The sequence below is a fragment of the Chrysochloris asiatica genome, unplaced genomic scaffold, assembly GCF_000296735.1.
Source record: "Chrysochloris asiatica unplaced genomic scaffold, ChrAsi1.0 scaffold00001, whole genome shotgun sequence".
In the NCBI taxonomy this organism is placed as follows: Eukaryota; Metazoa; Chordata; class Mammalia; order Afrosoricida; family Chrysochloridae; genus Chrysochloris; species Chrysochloris asiatica.
In genome coordinates, this window is record NW_006408519.1 from 53,307,804 (window position 1) to 53,323,338 (window position 15,535).

Consider the following 15,535-nt stretch of genomic DNA (forward strand, 5'->3'; position numbering starts at 1 on the left):
CCAAGCATGCAAGTTGGAAAAGGCTGGAGCAGAGAAAAGACTCAAAGGTTGGCACCACCTCTTCCAGCCCCCACCTCAGGGGTTGGCATCCACAATGAGCCCAGAACCTTAGCTCACTTGGAGGTGGCTGCAGGCCCGAGGTTAGTGTCTCGCCATCCCAACCCCCTCAGCCCAGAAGTGGTTAGAGGCGAGGCCAGGGCGGCCGAGATGGAGAGAGCAGAGCTAGGCACAGGAGAAGCGGCTGCCTGCGCGGCTGCGGAGAGGCCCCTACCATCCGGCTCTTCAACATAAGGCTTGGGTTTCTTTCTCAATTTGGACTTCTTCTTAGGGTTTCTCTCCAGGAGCTCTTTTATGTGCTGTGTCACTGGGGAGCAAACACAATGGTGAGGACCAGAGAACCTGAGGCTGGGAGGATGTTGCCCCCTGCTGGGTTCCTCATGGCACATGGGCTCTGGGTTTTGTTGACAGATAACGGTTTCTGGGGCCACTGGGATTGATGCTTGTGTAGGAGCTGGCAGAGGTGCCCCTGGGGAAGGAAGCCTAGCTTCTCTGCACCAGAGCAGCGCCTCCTGCTGCTAACGGGCTGGAAGTGCAGGGAAGGCTCTAGGGCAGTGCGGCCAGGGGAGATGAAACTGGGTTCACCGAGGGCCCGGAGGGAACCCCAATCCTTTGGATTCCTACATGGCTGTGCACCAGGGGTCTGCCAGTTTCAAAGTCCCTAAAACTGGGCAGCGTGTAGGTGGGCAGTGACTACAAGATGTTGGTGGGATGGCAGGTTGGTGCCACACTGGGCACTGCAGGGGAGGTGGTCACATTGTTAGGGCAACCCCAGGTGGGGCGGGGCGAATCTTGCGCATGCTCACAGGATATATGCTGGGCCCAGCTAGCTCTCCCCTTTCTACTCTCCCACACAGCTGAGAGCTCGGCCTCTGGTCCCCCAAACACACCAGGCCACACAACTCCCCCAACCCAGGTGGCTGCCTGACTGAAGAAGGTACCACTAGTCCTGAGTCCTCCTGTCTAGGGGTTTGCCTTGGTTTCCCAGGCCCTGCAGGCCCAGGACAGTGGCTGTTTAGGTGGTTATGCTGGACAATTCCCTGATCTTAAAAGACACAAGGTGAACAAAGATGAGATAGGAAGGGTGTGTGTGTGTGAAGGAAAGCAAGCAAATGGGGCAAACGCAGGTAAAGGGCACATCTTGTGTGGGTGTTTCAGTCTATCTGGAATTGTGCCAAATTAACTTTCATGCAATGAGAAACATGCTTAAGGTCACAAGGCTAATAATCGTGAGGCTGGGGTTGAACTCACGAATGCTGTGACCTGTGACCTACCCACAGAGCCATCTTGTCTTCTCAGGTGAGTCTGTGCTCCGCTGTGACTCTGGGGTCCAGTGCCCTTTGTCTATCTGAGACTGTGTTCAAGTTTTGCTCATGAACAGTAACTTGGGCCAAATATAGCATCTTCACCAGAAAAATGCCTCACCCTCACCGGCAACAAAACAAAAAACTCTACTCAAACCCTCTCTGGGCACAGTTACACTGCTCTGGCATTGGACAATTATCTGAAGAACTTACAAGGCAAGCCTAACTTTTAATCTTTGGTATCTATCTTGTCTATAAATATCTTTATTTTAAAAAATCCAACTCTTTATTTTACGACAATTGTAGATTCATCGGTAGTTGGAAGACATCATGGTGTACTTGTCCCAGTTTCCCTCAGTGGGAGCATCTTGAATACCATCTCACAACCCGGATGCTGACTCTGAGGCTGCCAAGACACACGCCACCACGTGGACTCCCGCACCTTTATTCATGAAAGAGAGTTCTGAGGCTAGAACTCTGTGAGCAGTTTCTTTCCTTCCTTTCAGTACTTGAAAAATAACACGTGACTTGATGTCCAGTTTCTGTGGACAGCCTGCAGTCAGCACTACTGTTGCTCCTTTTTTCTGAAGTCTCTTAAAATTTCCTCTTCTGCTTCGGTTTGACTCTACGTAGTTGCGTGTCTGCTGAACTTCTTGAATCGGTGGCTTTCATCAGTTTTGACAATTTCTTGGCCATTGTTTCTTCAAGTATTTTCCCATTCTTTCCCTTTCTCTTCTGGGACTCAAATTACATGTCATATATTTAGCCTGACCATAGGCTCTGTTCCTTTTCTTAATTCATTTCTTCTTAATACATTTTTTCTTTGTGCTTCAAGTTCGTTTGTTTTCTGTTAGTTCCCGAATCCTGTCTTCTTTTTCATTTACTTTTTAGTGTGAATTGAGTGAAGGTTTACGGAGCAGATCATCAGTTCTACATTCAGCAAATCGTAACATTTTGCTTCATTGTGATTGTAATCTCCTTCACGTACCATCAGTTAACAGTATGTATCTCCTGCAATCCTTCCTGCCTCCAACTACTTTCTCTACCAAGCTTCTTGTTGTATATTATCTGTCTTATCACCCATGTTAACATGTGCTTACCCTCTGCTGTTGTTATATGCCGTGGAGTCGGTTCTGACTCAGAGCGACCCTGTACAGGGTTTCCGAGGCTATAAAAGCCTCGTCTTTCTCCCACAGAACAGCTGGTAGTCTCCAACTGCTGACCCTGAGGTTAGCAGTCTGATTCATAAGTACTACCCTACCAGAGCTCCTTGCGTCTACCCTCTAGCTCCTGAGTAATTTCTCCCCCACCCCCAACACCATCATAGAATGTTTCATTTAGCAAGAAAATCTTTTCATAATGTTTTACAACAGTGGTCTCACACAATATTTGTACTTTTGTGACTAATAAAACTCAGCATACAGGTTAGTCTTCATTGTGCGCATGTACCAAACTTGTTGACCCATTCTTCTGTGGCTGGGCACTGAGGCTGTCTCCACGTGTGTGCAGAGATCTAGTCATGTCACAGCTCTTCTTTCTTGAGGAATTGCTGGGTCTTACTGGATTTCTATTTACAACGTTTTGAGAAAGGGCCTATCACTTTCTACAGTGGTGGCATCATTTTACAGTTCCCCTAGCAAAGTAGGGGTAGCAGTCTCTCCCCACCCTCACCAGCATTTGTTGTCACAATTTTGAACTTAGCTATTAATCCTGGAGTAAGATGACATGTAATTATTGTTTCAATCTGCATCTCTCTAATGGCTAATCATGGAGTCCTGGTGTGACGCTCCGCTACAGGCTAATGCGTCAGACTGCAAAGTCGTTTGAACTGCAAGTTCAGTGGTTCAAGCTCACCAGTGGCTCCTTGGAAACCCTATACAGGGGTCGCTATGGGTCGGAATCAACTCGACGGCACTTAACAACAACAGCTAATCATGAGCGTTTCTTCATGTTTGTTGGCCACCTGAATGTTTTCTTTGATGAAATATCTTTATATGTCCTCTGTCCATTTTAAAATAGGATTCTTTCTCTTCTTGTTGAGGTGTTGAAATGTTCTGTAAATTTTGGAGAGTAGTCCTTTATCTGGTATGTCGTTACCAAACATTTTCTCCTGGTTCTGTGGGTTCTTTTTACTGTTTTGGTGAAACAGTAAAAAGAGTTGTCGAGTTACTTTCGACTCATAGCGACCCTATCTGGATAGTGCTTTCAACAAGTGGCTGCTAAGTCTGAACTTCTGACACTGTGGTTCAAAGTGACCTTGCGGTCCAATGCTTTATCCTACAGCGCCACACCTCATCTTGAAGAGGTCCCACTCATCTATTCTGTCTTCCATTTATGTGTTTTCATTATATCTGATGGTATATTTCTGTCATGTGCCAGAGTCCCCAAGCTTGTCCCTGTTTCTTCTTGATGAGCTTTGTAGTTGGAGGGTTTACATTTGAGCTCATTTTTGTATACGGTGTGAAACATGGGTCTTGTCCGATTTTTCTGCAGTGCATTTCCAACATTGCAAGTACCATTTGTTGAAGCCCACTGACTGTAGGTGGATGGACTTCCTTCTATTTCATTGACCTGTGTGTCCTTGTTGTACCCGCACCAGGCTGTTTGTACTGCTGAGGCTGTGAGTAGGTTCTGAGATTGGGAGGAGAGGAGACACCTCCTACTTTGTTACCGTTTTAAAATAATGCTTTTCTTATCTGGGGTCCTTTTCCTTCCCCTATAAAGTTAGTGATTAGCTTTTCTATTTCTTCAAATAATGATGCTGGGATCTGGACTGGACTTGAATTATCTATAGAGATTGCTTTGGGTATCACTGACATTTTCATAACGTTAAGTCTTCCAATTCATGAATAGGGTGTATTTCTCCATTTCTGCAGATCTTTTTTGGTTTCTTGTAGTAGTGTTTGTAGGTGTCTTTGTACAAGTCTTCTGTTCTTTGGTTATATTTATTCCCAAGTATTTTCTCTTTTGGGTGGCTATTGTCATGTACCATGTGTACTGTTTCCCTGATTTCCTGTCCAGAGCTCTCTTTATTAATATTGAATAGGAGTGGTGATAAACGTCATCCTTGTCTGGTTCCTGTTTGCATGGGGAATGACTTCAGTTTCTCATAGTTGAGAATGGTGTTGGCTGTTGGTTTCGTATATATGCTCTTTATTAAGTTGAGAAGTTTTCCTTCTACTGCTATTTTGATAGTGTTTTTTTAATCAAGATTGATGGTTGGATTTTGTTAAATGCCTTTCTGCATCAACTGATATGATTATGTGATTCCCCCGCCCCTCTTTGTTTTATTTATGTGGTAGATTATGTTGATTAATTTTCTAATATCAAACCATCTCTGCATCGCTGGTATGAATCCCACTCGGTCATGATCTATTGTTTTGGGATATTGTTAAGACTCTATTGGCTAGGATTTTGAGAATTTTTACAACTATGTTCATGAGAGATATGGTCTATAATTTTCTTTCTTAGGATGTTTATGTCTGATTTTGGTATCAGAGTTATGCTTGCTTTATAATATAAATTCGAGAGTTTCTCATCTTTTTCTGTATTATGGAATACTCTGAGTAGAACTGGTGTCAGCTCTTCTCTGAATGTTTGGTAGAATTCACCAGTAAAGCCGTTTGGGCCTGGACTTTTTTAGTTGGGAATTAAAAAAATGACTTTATCAGTTTCTTCTCTTGTTATTGTTGTTAAGTATCATTTGATTCCAACTCCAAACAACCTTGTGTAGGGTTTCCAAAGCTTGAATCTTTATGGGAGCAGAAACCCCCACCTTACTTCTTTGGAGTGGCTAGCAGGTTCAAACCATGGACCTTGTAGTTTGCAGTCCAGCGCTTATTATATGGAGTTACTGCACGCTCATCTCGTCATGTTGTTGTGAAGTGCCGTTGAGTCGATTCTGACCTATAGTGACCCTGTATATGGTTTCCAAGGAGCAGCTGGTGAACTTGAACCACCGACTTTGCAGTTCAAACGACTGCAGTCTGACATATTAGCCCACAGCACACACCAGGACTCCCATCTCACTATAGGCCTGCTCAAGTTTTCTACTTCTGTGTTAGTTTAGGTGGCTCATGTGTTTCTAGACCTTTGTCCATTTCTTCTATGCTTTCAGATCTGTTGGGAACATAATTCTTTGTAGTGTTCTGTTGTGACCTTTGATTTCCACTGGCTCTGCTGTGATCACACCTAGAGCATATCTTCTGGATGTTACTTAGATCTTCTCCTTCTCCTCTTGGTTACATCTGGTTCTTTCTTCTTTTGGAATGTGGGTGTTTACTACTTTAAATTGCTCCCGAGCACTGCTTCTGTGGTTGTCCAAAGGTTTCGGCAAATCGTGTTTGCGTTCTTGTTTGACTCAAGGCATTTTTACATTTCATTTAGTATTGCTTAAGCAGGGTGTTTGCTCAATTTGCATTTGATCCTTTCCCCTTGATGTTCCTATTGTTGGGTTCTAATTTTATAGCACTGTCATCTGAGAAGACGTTTTGTAGTATTCTGATGTTTTAAATGTACTGAGGTTTCCTTTGTGGTCTAACATACGGTCTATTCTGGAGAGTGTTTCATGTGTACTAGAAAAAAATGTATATTGTGTTGCGTGCACTGTTGTTTAGCTCATCTATGTCTTCATTGACTTTAGTTCTAGTTCTGTTCTTCATCAAAAGTTGTTGTTGTTAGGTGCCATCAAGTCTACCGATTCACAGCAACCGTATACACAGCAGAACGAAATACTGCCCAGTCCTGGGCCAACATCACTACTGTTGCCACGCTTGAGTCCATCGATGCGGCCACTTGGCCAATCTATCTCATTGGAGTTCTTCCTCTCTTTCTCTGACCCTCCACCTTACCAAACATGATATCCTTCTCCAGTGACTGCTCCCTCCTGACAATGTGTCAGCAATATGAGAGATGAAGTTTGGCCATCATGGCCTCCAAGGACTTGTTAGCTGCACTTCTTCCAAAATGGATCTATTGGTACTTTTGGCAGCCTATGGCACTTTCAATAGTCTCCTCCAACACCATAACTCAAAAGCATCAATTCTTCTACAGTCTTCCTTTATTCACTGTCCAGCTTTCACATGCATGAGGTTTTTGAAAAGATAGGTGTAGATATTACTGTGTTTATGTCCTTTTGTTTCACTGACCACTTAATCATGACATAATGTCCTTCTTTGTTTCTTATGCTGGCTTTTGCTTTAAAGTGTATTTGAACAATAAAATAGTTACTCATTTTTATTTGCCATTAGCTTGATGTATTTTCCACCCTTTGATTTTCAATTCAGTTCTGTGTTTGTAAGATGTGTCTACTATAAATAGCATATTGAAGAATACTGTTTTCTTATCCATTCTGCTAATTTCTGTCTCTTAACTCAATGCATCGAACCTATTTATATTTAGCATAATTACCAACAGGTATGAACTGAATGCCGCCAGTTTTCTGTGTGGTTTTGGTAATGTTGCCGGTTTCTTTGGTCCCCATCACTTTCTGCTCTGAGTTCATTTTGTTTGTGGGTTTTCTTTGCATTTTCTTCATTTCTGTTGTGTTGTTAAGTGCTGTCGAGTCGGTTCCGACCCATAGTGACCCTGTACAGGGTTTCCGAGGAGCAGCTGGTGAGCTTGAACTGCCAACCTCACAGTTCAAACGGCTTTGCAGTCTGGCACATTAGCCTACAGCCACACCTACTCCTTTTCTGTTATGTTAATGTCTACTAAATTTTTCTGATATTCTGCTTTTTTATTTTGATGTGAAGATGTACTCATTTTCTTTAAGGTGACCCCATAATTTATTAACTTTTTTCTCGTTTAAAACAGTTTATCTTGTCTTTTTTTGCAAACTTTTAATTGTGAATTGAGTGAAGGTTTACAGAGCAGATCATCAGTTTTACGTCCAACAACCCAGCTGTTGTTTCATCTCAATGATTAGTTCCCTCCCTGCGGGTCTCGTTTCCATTCCATCCTCCCCAACCCCTCGGAACCTTGCCCCGCCCCAGGTCCAAGGTGCCCTTTTGATGCTGACAGACTGCCCACTCCCTGGTAAGCACTCTCTCACTAGTGTTGGTGTCTCTCTGAGATACTCGGCTCAAAATCGGGCCCTGAGGAAAAGTCCATTCAGTTCCAGAGCTGAGGGGTGGCTGAGCGCCATAGTGTTGGGTCCCTCCCGTCTTTCTGACCAGAAAGCCAGTCTTTTTTCTAATATTGACTTTAGTTCCGTAGTTTCTCCCACTCGATCTCGAACCTTCTAATGAGGTCCGTTTTAAAGCATTTGGTGGTGGTAACCAGGCACCATATAATTCTGATGTTAAGAGTTGTGCAAACTCATGGTTGCATGTTCCATTAGTCCACTGGACAAATTCATTCCAAGCAGCTTCAGTTTTCACCCTTCTTCTGGTTTCTGCACATGGAGAGTACCTTAGATGGCCGCTCATGAGCTTTCAAGATCCCAGCTGCTACTCAAAGTAGGCGAATCCTGTCTTCTGGTATGTCTAAGTTTGCTTTTATTAAAACTCACCTAATGGATGAGTCCTGGTGTGGCGCTGTTGGATAAGCACTGGGCTGCTAACCAGAAGTTCAGTGGTTAAAACCCACCAGCCACTCCTTGGAAACCTTAAGTTGTTGTTGTTGTTGTGAAGTGCCATAGAGTCAATTCCGACCCAGAGTGACCCTATAGGGTTCCTGAGGAGTGACTGATGAGCTGAACCGCCGACCTTGCAGTCCAGTGCATTAACCCACAGCGCCACACCAGGATCCCACTGTTGTTAGGTACTGTCAAGTCGGTTCTGACCCATAGTGACCCTGTGACAACACCGCAGTCCTGCGCCATCCTCACAATCGCCGTTCTGCCTGAGCCCACTGTTGCTGCCACTGTGCCAATCCATCTCATTAGGGGGCTCCCACTTTTTTGGTGTCCCTCCATTTTACCAAGCATGATGTCCTTCTCCAGGGCCTGGCCCCTCTAGGTAATTTGTCCAAAGTATGAGAGACAAAGTCTGGCCATCTTGGATCCCAAGGCACCTTCTGACTGTATTCTTTCAACACAGATTTGCTTGTTCTTCTGGCAGTCCAAGGTACCTTTAGGGTTCTTCTCTCAACACCGTAACTCAAATGCATCAGTTCTTCTACAGTCTTCCTATTTACTGCCTAACTTTCACACGCATAGCTTTGCTCTTCAACACATTAAAAAGCTCTTGTGCGGCAGATTTACCTAATGCAATACACTGTTTGATTTCTTGTCTGCTGCTTCCATGAGTGTTGACAGTGAATCCAAGTAAAATGAAGTCTTTGACAACTTCAATATTTTCTCCATTTATCCTGATGTTATTTATTGGTCCAGTGGTAAGGATTTTTGTTTTCTTTGCACTGAGATGCAAAACCCATATGGAAGGCTGTGGTCTTTAATCCTCATCAATAAGTATTTTAAGTCTTCTTTGCTTTCAGCCAGCAAGTTTGTATCATCTGTCTGTCGCCAAGTTGTTAATGAGTCTTCCTCCAATCCTGATGTCACATTCTTCTTCATATGATCTGGCTTCTCAGATTATTTGCTCCGCATACAGTTTGAGTATGTATGGTGTTTAAGAGTACAGTGATCCACACAAGTGAAAGCTTTTGCATAATCACTAAAGTACAGGTAAACATCTTTCTGGTATTCTCTGCTTTTAGCCAAGATCCATCTGACATCAGCAATCATATCCTTGTCTGAATTTGACATGAACTTCGGGCAGCTTCCTGTCAATATGCTGTTGCAGCCATTTTTGACTTATCTTTAGCAAAAATTTTACTTGCATGTAACATTAAATGTTGTCCGATGATTTCCACATTCCCTTGGGTCACCTCTCTTTTGAGTGGGCACAAATATGGATTCTCTTCCCATCGGTTGGCCAGGTAGCTGTCTTCCAAATTTCTCGGCCTAGATGAGTGAGTACCTCCAGTGCTGCATCAGTTTGTTGAACGATTTCATTTGTGTTCCATCAGCTCCTGGTGCCTTGTTCTTTGCCAATGCCCTCAGTGCCACTAGGACTTCCTCCATCAGTATCATTGGCTCTCGATCATATGTTACCTCCTGAAACGGCTGAACATCGACAGTGCCTCTGTAGTCCTTCCATCTTCTTTTGATATCTTCTGCATCGTTGAGTGGCACCATTAACTGGAACCACTTGAAGGCAGTTATCAGTAACCACAATGGGTGCTTAATTTGGTACGTTATACTTTTCGATTCTACAATGTCCATTGGACTGCATTTCGTATCTTAAATTCTTTGTCAAAAATTCCCATCCTTTAGTTTGTTCTTCCACAGTTTTTGAAATTCTTGTACTTACACCAGTGTCAGGTCATGTGTGAGTCTGCTTCTACCGTCTGACCACACACACACACCCTTAGTGATCACCTGGCCTGCCTCTTCACATGTTGAATCATTTTGGGGATGATTTATTGTGTAGTATTAGAAATTAGGTAAGAGGTGGATTACCTCATACTCAGGGATTGAACTAGACCAGGTTAGCTGCTGCAATCGTAGTGGGACCTCTAGTTCTTCCTTGTTCTGAGCAGCTCCGAAGACTCTGCTTCAGCTTTATTTTTATCACTCTTGACCTTAGCTCTTCTAGCATCCTGGCCCCCTTCTGCAGCTTTAAGACCCCCGTCTCTACTTGCTCACCTAAACCACATCTTGCTTTTAGAAGCTCTCAACCTCCTGTTGCAATTCCAGCACTGGCCTGTGAGGAAAAGCAGCCACATTTGGGCTTCTCAAATTTTGGTTCTTGTGCCTAATGCTATGAACACTGGCACATACATCTCTAGGAGAGGAACTGATGTGGCACATGAACTTTCTCCACAACAGCTACACCATTTAACACTCCGTCTCTCAGCCTTTGCACAGATTGTCAGGAGAGGGATATCCTGTTTGGTAAGGTGGAGGATCAGAGAAAAAGAGGAAGACCCCCAGTGAGATGGATTGGCCAAGTGGCAGCATCAATGGACTCAACCGTGGCAACAATTGTGAGGTTGGCCCAGGATCGGGCAGTGTTTCGTTCTGCTGTGCACAGGGGCACTATGAGTCAGTACCGATTCGATGGCACTTAACAACCACCACCTGTAATACAAGACGGTTCCAATTTCTTCACATCTTTAGCAACACGTCATCTCCTTTTTTTAGGTAAACTGAACAAAACCATACTGCTATGAAGTGGTATCTCATTAAGGTTTTAATTTGCATTTCTTTAATCACTACTAATTTCGAACATCTTTTCGTGTGTGTATTGTCACTTATACATCTTCTCTTAACATGTATCTGTTCAAGACCTTCATCTATTTTCTAATTGGTTGTTTTGTCTTTTTGCTGTTGAGTTGTATAAGTTATTGATATATTCTGGCTATTTAAGCCTTATCAGATAAGTTAGTACAACTTGCATATATTTTCTATTGTATGCATTGTATTTTCACTCTCTTGAGAGTGTCCTTTGATGCACAGAAGTTTTTCATTCTGATTAAATCCAATTTATCTATTTTTTCTCGTCGCCTATGCTTTTGGTGTCATATTTAAGAAACCACTGCCAAATCCAAGGCCATGAAGATGTTCCTCTGTGTTTCCTTCCAAGGGTTTTATACTTTGACGTCGTAAAGTTAGGTCTTTGATCCACTTTGATTTGACTTTGTATCAACTAAAAAGATTATCATTGTTTTGTGTGTGAGTATCGAGTTTTGTTGAAAAGACTGTTCTTTCCCCATTTAAAAGTCTTGATAACTTGTTGAAAATCAACTGACCATATATGCTGTGAGTGGTTTATTTCTGGATTCTCTTCTCTTCCACTGATCTATAATTACGCCAGTACAATACTGTTTTGATTACTACCGTTTTATAAAAAGGTATAAAAATTGTGATGCGTAAATTCTCAAATTTCATTATTCTTTTAAATATAGTTTTGGCTATTTTGTGTCCCCTGAAGCCCCTTATGAATTTTAGGATACATTTTTCTATCTCTGTGAAAATACTCTTTGGGATTTTCATAGGAACACACTGAACTCCCTCAGCTAGAAATACCTTAATTTCTCTTTTTTAAAAGAACTTTTTATTGTAAACTGGGTGAAGGTTTACAGAGCAAATCAGTTTTCCATTCAACAATTCATACACATTTTGTTGCATGGCATTGACTGCAATCCCTACAATGTAACATTACTCAGCCTATTTCTGTCTTGTGTTTCCAGTTCCCATTCCTCCTTCTTTCTTCACGCTTCCTGCCTATTGAGCTTTTTCCTTTGGGGAAATGTCCTTGTAATCTAGAATATTTGAGTGCTCTAAGGACTGACTGCCTCTCTAGTGTCACTGTTTACTTGTCCATTCTTGAAAGATAGTTTTGCTAGAATTCGAATTCTTGGTAGACTGTTTGTTTTTCAGGACTTTAAATATGTTCTATGTGACGCTACTGACTCTGAGCTCCACAGTTTCTGAGAAAAAATCAGTTGTTAACCGTGTGGAGGATACTTTCTACGTGATGGGCTGTTTTTCTCTTGCTTTCAAAATGTTCTCTTTGTTGTTGGATTTTGACAATTTTATGGCTCTCGATTTATCCTGCTTGGAGTATGTTGAGCTTCTTAGTCATGCCTTTCATCAGATTTGGAAAGTTTCCCCAGACATTACTTCTTCTACTGTTTTCTCAGTCTCTTTCTTTCTTTTCCTTCTGAGATTCCCATAAGGCATATATATGGGTTTGATTGATGGTGTCTTCTTGATCCCTCAAATTCTGTTCATTTTCCCTCATTCTTTTTTCTTTTTGCTCCTCAGCAATCCCTGAGAAGCAATGGTTAGGTATTTTACAGAATATCCCACAACTGGGGTTTATCTGATTTTTTTTTCCTCATGGTTAGACTGGGGTGATAGGTTCCTGGGACCATTTACCATATTAAAGGTACATCATCATATCCAAATGATTTACTGTTGTCAATGCTGACCCCTTGGTTACTAGACTGGAGTAGTGTTTGTCATGTTTTCTACATTACAGTTATTCTTTTGTTCCTCCTTTCCATAATGCATTTGACGAGAAACTCACTGTGTCCAATCCACAGGTGAGTGGGGGTTAAGCTCCATACCCTAAGCATCTAAATCAATGAGACACAGGAAGGAGCTGTGTCTGTTCCTGCCTAGCTCACCTTGCAGCACTATATCTGACAATGTTTGGCTGCTATTGAGAAGATTCCCAGTGGCTAACCTTTCCAAAGTGGCCTACGTCTCCTTCGTCTCAATCTGTCTTAGTCTGGTAGCTCCACCGAAAACTGTCCACCATAGATGACCTTGCAGTTATTCAACATACTGGTGTCACAGCTGCCAGCAGCACAACCACAGTACAACAAACTGACTACTGAGGATCGCGCCAGAAGAGACACCACTGAGGTGGGAAAGAGCAGCCTCCTCACAGCAAAGCTGACTTTCATGACGTGGACGGACAACAGCTTCTGGGACCTTCACTTGCTAATGGAGCACCAGTTAAAATGAGAAGAAACAGCTGCAAAGATCCATTAATAATTGGAATGTGGAATGTATGAATCTAGGAAAACTGGAAGTTGCCAAAAATGAAACGGAATGCATAAAGATCTATGCATTAGGCATCTATTCATATAGAGAGAGAGCTGAAATAGAATGGTATTGGTCATTTAAAATCAGACAATCATATGGCTTACTATGCTGAGAACAACAAACTGAAGAGGAACGATGCTGCATTCACTGTCAGGCTATATGTTAAATTATAATGTGGTCTGTGATACAATATTCTGATGCCTACAAGGAAGACCAGTTGATATGACTAGTATTCATATTTACGCATTAACCACTAAAGTCAACAATGATGACATTGAAGAACTCTACCAACTTTTTCAGTTGGTAATTAATGGTGATTGGAAGGCAAAGGTCACAAACAAAAAGGAAGGATGGAAAGTTGGAAAATATGACCTTGGTGACAGACACGATACTGGAGATTGCGTGATAGAAATTTGCAAGGCCAACAACTTACTCATTGCAAATTCTGTTGTTCGACAACATAAACAGCAACTATATATGTGGACTTTACTAGATGAAATACCCAAGAATCCAACTCACTTCATCTGTGGGAAGACATAAAGAAGCTCAGTATTGTCAGCAAAATAAGGCCAGGGGCAGACTGTGGAATAGATCAACATTTACTCATTTGCAAGTTCAGGCTGAAAATGAAGAAAATTCAAACAAATCCATGAGAGCCAAAATATGACCTGGAGCTCTGGTAGCGTAGCGGTTATGAATCGGGCTGTGAACCGCAAGGTCAGCAGTTCGAAACTACCAGCTGTTCCGTGGGAGAAAGATGAAGCGTTCTGCTCCTGTAAAGATTTATAGCCTTGGAAACCCTGTACAGGGTCGCTATGAGTCGGAACCGACTCCATAGCACATAACAACAACAACAACAGCCCACCTGAATTTAAAGACCATATCAGGAACAGATTCGATATAATAGACACTAATGACAAAACCAGAGGAGTTACGGGATAACATAAAAAACATGCTATATGAAGAAAGTAAAAGGTCATTAAAAAGAGGAAAGAAAGGACCCAAACGGATGTCAGCAGTGACTCTGAAACTTGCTACTGATCACACAGAAGCTAGGGCAACTGGAAAAAATAAAGTAGATGAGCTGAACTAAACAGAAAATCTCAAAGGGAAGCTTGAAAAGACAGTGGAAAGTATTACAATGAAATGTGCAAAGACCTAAAGTTAGAAAATCAAAATGCTCAGCATTTCTCAAGAGGAAAGAACTGAAGAAAAATTTAAGTCTCTAGTTCCAACATTGAATTCTAGGGGCAAAATATTGAACGATACAGGAAGCGTCAAAAGAAAATGGAAGGAATACACAGAATCATGGTTCCAAAAGAATTAGTTGACAGTTCAACCATTTCAAGAGGTATCATATGATCAAGAACCAATGATATTGAAGGAAAATGTTCAAAAGCTGCACTGAAGGCATTGGTGAAAACCAAAGCTCCAGGGATTGACAGAATACAAACTGACAGTACTATTAATAAGCTGATGCAGAGAGATTTGGAAGACAGCTAATTTGCAAGAGCGCCTATTTGTGCCCATTCAAAGAAAGGTTACCCAATGGAATGTGGAACGCATCAAACCCTATCATTATCACATGCCAGTCCAATGTTGCTGAAGATGATTAAAAAATGGTTGCGGCAGTGCAATACAGGGAGCTGCCAGCAATTAAAGGCAGATTCAGAAAAGGACGTGGAACTAGGGATAACGCTGCTCGGTTCAAAGCACAGACTATCAGAAACATGTTTATTTGTGCTTTATTGACTCTGCAAAGGCAAGGAATTAGATTGTGTGGGTCATAACAAACTATGGATAACATTGTGAATAATTAGTATTCCAGAATACTTAATTGTGTTCATGGGGAACTATACATACAGAATGAGGGGACACTGAATGGTTTAAAATCAGTAAAGATGTGCACCAGAATTGTATCCTTTCAGCATCCTTATGAAATTTTTTTGCTAAGCAACAATGGGCTCAAATACCATGATTGTGAGGATGTGCAGGCCTGGGCGGTGTTTTGTTCCGTTAGGCCTTAGGGTCACTGTGAGTTGGGACAGACATAATGGCACCTAACAAGAACAAGTGAAGGTCTGTTTCTGGACTCCACTGTTATATCAAATTATTGTCTACCTTCCTGCCAATACCGTAAATCTTGAAACCAGGTACTGTTTTCGCTCTTCTAGGTCCTTCGTATTTACTATAAATTTTAGAATCAGCATGTCGATTTCTTAAGCACTCACTTCACAATTCTGAGTCTTCTGAAGACTTTTCTTGTTATTTTAGCAGGAGTTCAAGGCAGACGCTAAGTAAATGAAGAATAAACATGTATAACTCTCCATATACTCAGTTCGTATTTAGTTTTTTTCTTCAAAGTTTTGTGCTTTTTAGGTCAGAGGTCTTAGCACATTTTTTGACAGAATTATTCCTAAGTCTGTTTCGAAAAGCTGTTATACATTGTATTAAAGAAAACCCCCCACAAAACTCAGTTTCGAATGGTTTGTTACTTGTATAGAGAAGCAGGATTTCTCTAACTACACTTGGTCTTGTACCTGAAACCTTATTCAAACGAACTAACCTAGTAAGTCCTAGTGTTTTCTTTCTTTTTTTTTTTGGGGGGGGG

General features: G+C 42.0%; 1 protein-coding gene across 1 annotated transcript in view; it reads right to left on the bottom strand.

Annotated features, from left to right (window-relative positions):
• The window catches only part of ARHGAP39 (Rho GTPase activating protein 39), a 51,912-nt gene that overhangs the window by 4,381 nt on the left and 31,996 nt on the right, over positions 1–15,535 (bottom strand). The window contains exon 7 of the mRNA XM_006830789.1: positions 272–364. Coding sequence (XP_006830852.1) covers positions 272–364 — 93 coding nt within the window. The remainder of the gene's footprint in view (positions 1–271; positions 365–15,535) is intronic.